The sequence below is a fragment of the Mesoplodon bidens genome (assembly GCF_964165515.1).
Source record: "Mesoplodon bidens genome assembly, contig: HAP1_SCAFFOLD_423, whole genome shotgun sequence".
Classification (NCBI taxonomy): Eukaryota; Metazoa; Chordata; class Mammalia; order Artiodactyla; family Ziphiidae; genus Mesoplodon; species Mesoplodon bidens.
The window spans coordinates 227,150-234,480 of record NW_027672575.1 but is presented as its reverse complement, the minus strand read 5'-3'; the positions used below and the strand labels follow the sequence as shown (position 1 = coordinate 234,480).

Sequence of the window (7,331 nt, the reverse complement as noted above, 5' to 3'; positions counted from 1 at the left end):
CTGATTTCTGGGCCCTGGTGATTTATCTCCCGTGGAATGGAACAAGGAGGGGAACAAGTAGGGACAGTCCCTTCGAGCAGCGGCGGCATGCCTGGCATGTCCGTAGCCTGCTCTCAAGGCTGACTGCTTCCCACACATATGTTGGCTTGTTTAAGCCTCAAGCCCTCGATCCTTTGATGAAATACAATAATTTCATTCCTATGGTTTTCAATACCAAAAACTCAACCTCCAGGAGGGCTAAAGTCTAATTTGTACTCCAAACCAAGTAGCAGTGCAGTTCGCTACTACTGAGGCTGAATCCATAAAGACTTCAAGACCACGACCAGAAGACAAGTTATTATATATAATACCCTAGAAGGCCTGAAACATAATTATCATATACATAGCTGGTCCTTCAGAGCTTTTCACCTATAACATGTTTTTTGATGAAAGTTATTTAATGTACTGGAGATAACTGTGACTTACTGATCAAATATTTGAATACTTATACTTACCTGGGATTTCATTTCTGCTGAAAGAAAAAGGAAGAACAGGACTCACCTAAAAAAAACAAACTTTAGAAATGAAAGTAAAAATCTTATCACACACTCTCACTTTTGGAAGCAGCATAGAGGGGCAGTCAATGGTAAAACACTGGTGAAATAGGTCAAAACTCTAGGCCAAAAATCCATTATTATTATCGTCAGTGACAGTACCACAACTGTGCCCTTCATAATTAATAAGCACTCCTAACAATCTTCATTTGGCACCAGATGATGTGTTGAAGAGAAACATTCTGGGAGGTTTTGAATCACACTTGGTATTTTGTTAGCCAAGTTACAGGAGAATTTTTAAAGTGGGGGGAAGGGAAGAAGGAAACGGACCAGAAAAAGAATTGAAGCCATCATCTACAGACCAACAAAGCACTGAGAGTTCCAAACGTTATGTCAGACACTAAAGTGACTGATAGAGGCTCAAGTGGTTTATAAAACCTATAAAAAGACTACACCAGCAAAGTCCCCATTTATCGGTAGAGTTCAGAAACTAAAACAAGGAATATTTTAGCTTAAAACCTTATCTCAAGAGAATCATATACACTTCACATGAATAAAAATACCTGAAACCAAACATTTTTAAAAGCTCCAATACCCAAAATATAAAGAAAAAAATTAATTCAGAAGACTCAATCAATCCATGATAATCACAAAACGGCCGGGCAATCTCTATCTCCCTTCCACATTAACCATCCATCCCCTGGAAGACCAAGGGAGATCAGACCTTCCAGACTTACCTTCCAGACTCACCTTCCAGACCTTCCAGACACCTGGCTGCTGCAAAATTCGATGGAGACTCCTTGTGGAACAGCAGTTTCGCATCTCTTGGGTTTCTCCCTATCGTGATCATGCAGGAAGCAAGTCTGGCTGTGCTATTTCTTATCATTGTCTGTCACCCATCTGCACCATGATATTGAAAAAGTAGTTCCCTTTCCCCCAGAAGGTTGAGGCTCAGCTACAGGGGTAATTCTCCTGGGCACACAGTCATTATTTAGGCCGACTCAGTGACTTCAACCGGCTTAATCATGTGATCAGGTTTGTTGCCAGCTGCATAATGCTCCCACATCTGTAGGTAGAGCCGCTCTAGTTCCATTGTATATTGTTTGGTGTTGAACAGAGGGCTAGATGTTCTCTGCTTCCAGACTTTGCCACGAATTTTCTTCAGGTATTCGAGATCAGTTCCCAGTTTCACAGCTATCTCTTCATATTCTTGCCGATTTTTAGCAATCAGCTCAAGACAGCCTAAACAAGTGAGCTGGGAACCTGCAACTCGGGAAGCAAGAGTCTCTCCTGGCATAGTCACCATGGGGGTCCCTGCCCAAAGGACATCCATCCCTGTGGTGTGGCCATTACAGAGTGGAGTGTCCAAGCAGACATCAGCCAGCTGGCCTCTCCGAACATGTTCCTCTTTAGGAGCAACAGGTGAAAAAATGATACGGTTTGGGGGAAGGCCCATATTTTGTGCGTACTGTTGAATATTAGCTTCTCCTGCTGCTGGAAAACGCAACAGCCACAGTACACCATTGGGAACACGCTTCAGAATATTTGCCCACATCTGCAAAGTAGATGGGTCAATTTTGTATAACTGATTAAAGTTACAGTACACAATGGCATCTTCCGGTAACCCGTACTGAGAACGTGTGGTTACAATAATGGTACGGGGAACCTCCTCTCCAGTGGCAGCCTTATTGTTGATCAGGGTAGTTGCCAGGCCATTGCTAATACTGAATCCATTCATTGTAATCTGAATTTGTCCTCTGTTAATCATTTCAATAACTGCTTCTGCAACAGTATTCATAGGAATGACAGGCATATTAAGAGCTGTATTACTGCTGTCTGCGTTGTCTTCTCCATCAGGACATTTCATCTTGACTATTTGCACATCTGATAGACTATCAAGAAATGCTTGGAGGTCGATGCCATTCAGCACAATCCGATTGTCATAAATGTGCCCATTGGACTTAAAATCGATGACGGCTTTTTTCTTCAGGTGCGGGAACATATTAGCATGATCACCAATAAAGAACGTATGGGGCATATAAGCCAGTTTCTCAGAATACTGCTCAGCAACTTCAGCAGGTGACGTTTCCTGATCAGTGATGATATAATCCATGAAAAGCACGCCACTAGTCCCAGGGTACCCCAGCCACATTGCCTGAATAGGAGCTGGCCTGAGAGCAAAGAGTTCATTTCGAGCACCCCTGGTATAACCATTCATATTTACAAGGATGTGTATACCATCTTGATGGATGCGATCAGCTGCTTTCCCATTGCATGGAATCTGAGAAAGATCAGTGAAATGATTGGCTTCTGCCATCACCTTCGCTCGGAAGTTTGTGCCATCATGTGGGCTCAGGGCATAACAGAATATCTCAAATTTATCAGGACTGTGCATGCCTGGAATAGACTGCATAAGGTGAGAAGTAGGATGGTTCCCAAAGTCAGAACTCACGTATCCTACACGCAGTCGACCATCACTGAGCTTCAAGTCTGTTATATGTTCATACGGTGGTTTATGAAGGGCACTTATATTAGCCAAGCAGAGGTTCCCATGCCTCTCAGCAATAGCCTTCCTGAAGCCATGAGGAAGAGGATAGAGCATACTATGATGAGGCTGCACAGAAGGCAACCTATTCTTCTCCAACTGGTCAGCCACAATGCTGACCAACTTCTTCATTCGCTCATCATAGTCTGTCCAATCACAGACAACCTGCAGGCAATGAGCCAAATTACAATAAGCGTCAGGAAAATCAGGTTGAAGCTTCAGAACAGTGCGATAAGAAGCAATTGCTTCTGGAATATTCCCTGAATCCTGGTGAATGGAAGCCAGATTGCTGTGGGCATCCGCAAATGCAGGGTTGATCTGCACGGCACGAGTATAACACTCTAAGGCTCCCTGAACATCCTGCATCTCCCATAGAGTGTTTCCCATATTACAGTACGCATCAGCAAAGGTAGGACTGATTCGAATAGCCTCCTTATAATGCATCAGAGCTTCGTGCAGTTTTCCCTGCTGCTTCAATACACTTGCTAAATTTGAATGGGCATCAGCAAAGTCTGGGCAGAGCTCTAATGCTTTACGATACAAGTGAACCGCGTCTTCACTGTTTCCCTGTTCTCCTTTGATATTGGCTAGGTTATTCAGAGAGTCTGCATGGGTGGGACACAGCCGGAGAGCTGTACGGTAACAATCTTCTGCTTCAGCAACACTGCCCTTCTCTTTGAGAGCGTTGGCTAAGTTGCAGTAAGCATCAGGGAAATGTGGTTGCAATTCAATAGCTCGCCTGTAGGTGTCTATTGCGAGATCCATCAGGCCTTGCTCATAGTATACACAAGCCAGGTTGCCATGTACCACTGCATGATTTGGACTCAAGCTTAGGGCACGAAGGTAAGCTGCCACAGCTCTGTCAAAAATCCGTGCCTCATTGAAGACATTTCCTAAATTGATATAAGCATCCAGAAAATTGGGGTCAAGGGTGACAGCCTTTTCAAAGTGATGAATTGCAAGCCAAATCTCCCCTTGTGCATTGAAAACACAGCCAAGATTACTCCAAGCTACTGCAAAGTTCGGTTGCATCTCAATTGCTTTCAAATAACATGCCTTGGCTTCTTCTAAGCCACCCAGGGCTTTGAGCAGGTTCCCCAGGTCACTGCGAACACAGTACAAAGAAGGATTGTACTGAAGAGCAGAGACGTAAGCTTGTACTGCTCCTTCCATGTCGCCTGCTGCTATCAAAGCGGCTGCCAGGTTAATATAACCATCGATGAAATCTGGTTTGAGACGCAATGCATGCCGGTAATGCTCAGTTGCTTCCTGCAACTGCCCTCTTTCCTTGTACACATTCCCCAAATTCGAATAGGCTTCTGCCAGAAGAGGGTTCTGTTTAATTGCCAGAGTACTAAAGTGGGCAGATCTGTCCAGCCTTCGACACTGGAAGTGTATAGATGAAAGTAATAAAAGTACACCAGTATTGCCTGGCTCTTGTCTCCAGAGCTGCATGCAGTGTCTCTCAGCTGTCTCAAAATCTCCTGCCTGATATTCTCGATGTGCCAGCTCAGCTAACCCTTGGAAGGAAAGCATACGTTTCGTTGGTTCTGTGCTGTCGGCCACGTTGCCCACGGAAGACGCCATCTGGAGCTTCTGGAGAGAGTGAAAAAAGGGAGTAATTGAGTCCCGCTGCCGCCACTACTGGCAAGAATGTTTCTAGTGGTAGCAAACACGAGCGCAGCAGCCGTACCACTGCTTTGGCACGCTTAAGCAGCGGCAACAGTTACAGGCACCGAACCTTAGGAACTATGGTTGGCCATCTACCTCTCATGCTCTTGAAATCTTAATTCTTAACCCTGCCCTCTTCCCCCATTTTTCTCCTAATCAGGGAATAAAAATTACCTATCCATTTGCCTTAGAAGAAATCAAAAGTCAGTAGGCCAAACACTTTTCAAAATATTGTTTTCTGTCCAGTTGGAAATGAAATACATGATTGACTTTTCTTCATCATTCATATAGTCAACGTGGAGAACATTAGGGCCGTGAATTTCAATACAGTAAGATGAGAAAATTTTAAATTGGCCTTCCCAAACCACTAATAAGTAACCGATGTTGTATAGAATGCTAAAATCTTAGAGACTGAGTTTGATATTTTAAAAGTTCTGCAAACATGAGCTAATTTCTCCTCATCAAATTTCTCATGCCTCAAACCTGAGTATCACTTTTTAAAAGATAAATTTATTTTTATTTATTTATTTATTTTTATCTTGGCTGCGTTGGGTCTTCAGTGCTGCGTGCAGGCTTTCTCTAGTTGCGGCGAGTGGGGGCTACTCTTTGTTGCGGTGTCCGGGCTTCTCATCACAGTAGCTTCTATTGTTGTTCCACAACTCTATGGGTTCCTTTTTAGGTCCTACGAAGAACCCTAGAAATTAGTTCATGTCATTATAGGTTTTTGCAAAATTGTCAAAAGTGAGATATTTTTATTTCCATCAGGTAAGTCCAGCGTCTATTTCTTTGTCAATTTTCCTTCTATCATATTCTGCTATGTTGGATCATATTGGATTGGTCACAGGCTTTCTTGAAATCTGGCTAAGGAGATGTTTTAAGTGAGGCTATTATGTGATTTTCAGACACCACCATATGTAACTGACTATATAATATCCCATTACAGGAATAACTTCCAGTACTCTTACTGACTACTCTACTGACTTAACTAGCACAAGACACAGAAGTGTAAGGACAAAAACCACCTTACAATATAGCCATGTCTTGCACTTCACAGCTCTCAAAGCATGTGCGTTTGAAGAAGAAAAAAAGAACTGAAAAGTATAAAACCAGAAGTTATTCTGTGGAAAATTATTTCAATCATCAGGCATGTGAAGGATAAGTCAAAGATTCAGTTTTCTTCAATGCTTAGTCAAAACGGAAATTTCCTTCTGTCAAGAATATACCCCAGGGCTTCCCTGGTGGTGCAGTGGTTGAGAGTCTGCCTGCCGATGCAGGGGACACGGGTTCGTGCCCCAGTCCGGGAAGATCCCATATGCCACGTAGCAGCTAGGCCCGTGAGCCATGGCCACTGAGCCTGCATGTCCGGAGCCTGTGCCCCAAAACGGGGAGAGGCCACAACAGTGAGAGGCCAGCATACCGCAAAAAAAAAAAAAAAAACCCAATATACTCCAGGGGCTTCCCTGATGGCACAGTGGTTAGGAAGTCACCTGCCAATGCAGGGGACACGGGTTCGAGCCCTGGTCCGGGAAGATCCCACATGCCGCGGAACAACTAAGACCGTGTGCCACGACTATGGGGCCTTCGCTCTAGAGCCCGTGAGCCACAACTACTGAGCCTGCGAGCCACAACTACTGAAGCTTGTGTGCCTAGAGCCTGTGCTTTGCAACAAGAGAAGCCACCACAATAAGAAGCCTGCACACCGCAACAAAGAGTATCCCCCAGTCGCTGCAACTAGAGAAAGCCTGCGCACAGCAATGAAGACACAACACAGTCAAAAATAAATAAAGAAAGAAATAAAAGAATATACCCCATCAATAATGTGTGTAATGGAATGGTGTGAATGAGTATTTTATCAGAATTCCTGTAATGCACAAACCTATAGCAGTACTGAAATCAGTAATGCATTTATAATAGTAAATATTTATGAGGAAGTAATCCATAGAGGTTTTCTCAAAGTTAACAATGAACATTAATGCGACATTATCAATAATAAATTGTGATGCTGAAATAAACTTTTCTAAACTATTAATAACTAAAAGCAAACTCTAATCAACCATGTGAAAAGAAATCTATGTCTATAAACTACAAAGTTTATTTCTTACAATTTTATTTCTAAAACAGGAGGCAGTTAAAGAATATATAGCTACAAGAGTGGGGAAAAAGTTTTATAGAGACACATCTGGCAGTAGTTAATTTTCAAATGTCATTTTTCTAGATTTTGTGACACCTATAGTATTGATATTTCAAAGCATTTAACAAATTGTAATTTGAAGATTTGCTACTTCCAGGTAGAGTAAAATATTTTGAAGCAAAACAACATTTCCACTGAGAAAAATTTTAAAAGCCAAATAAAATAGTCAGCATTCAATCAAAAAGTTCTAGACATACCAAGAGATAGAATCATATGACTAAAATTCTAAGAAAAGAACAGATAATACACAAATATTTATATAAGATATTGTGTATATTTATCAGGAAAAGTCTTTATCAAGAAAAGACTTTTAAATCATCAAAATTAATATTACATTTTATTTATTTGTATATTTTATTTATATATAGATATTTAGATATTTATATAAAGA

General features: G+C 42.0%; 1 protein-coding gene across 1 annotated transcript; it reads right to left on the bottom strand.

The window, feature by feature from the left end:
• Window positions 1-1,300: 1,300 nt before the first annotated feature.
• On the bottom strand, window positions 1,301-4,783 carry LOC308609985 (UDP-N-acetylglucosamine--peptide N-acetylglucosaminyltransferase 110 kDa subunit-like). The gene has a single exon (XM_081259256.1). The coding sequence runs from the start codon at window positions 4,663-4,665 to the stop codon at window positions 1,525-1,527; it is 3,141 nt and encodes a 1,046-aa protein (XP_081115382.1). The 5' UTR covers window positions 4,666-4,783; the 3' UTR covers window positions 1,301-1,524.
• Between the last annotated feature and the right edge of the window lie 2,548 nt (window positions 4,784-7,331).

What these genes read in the sequence shown, in the direction of transcription:
- LOC308609985 (XM_081259256.1), bottom strand. Translation starts at nt 4,665, where the DNA reads ATGGCGTCTTCCGTGGGCAACGTGGCCGACAGCACAGAACCAACGAAA.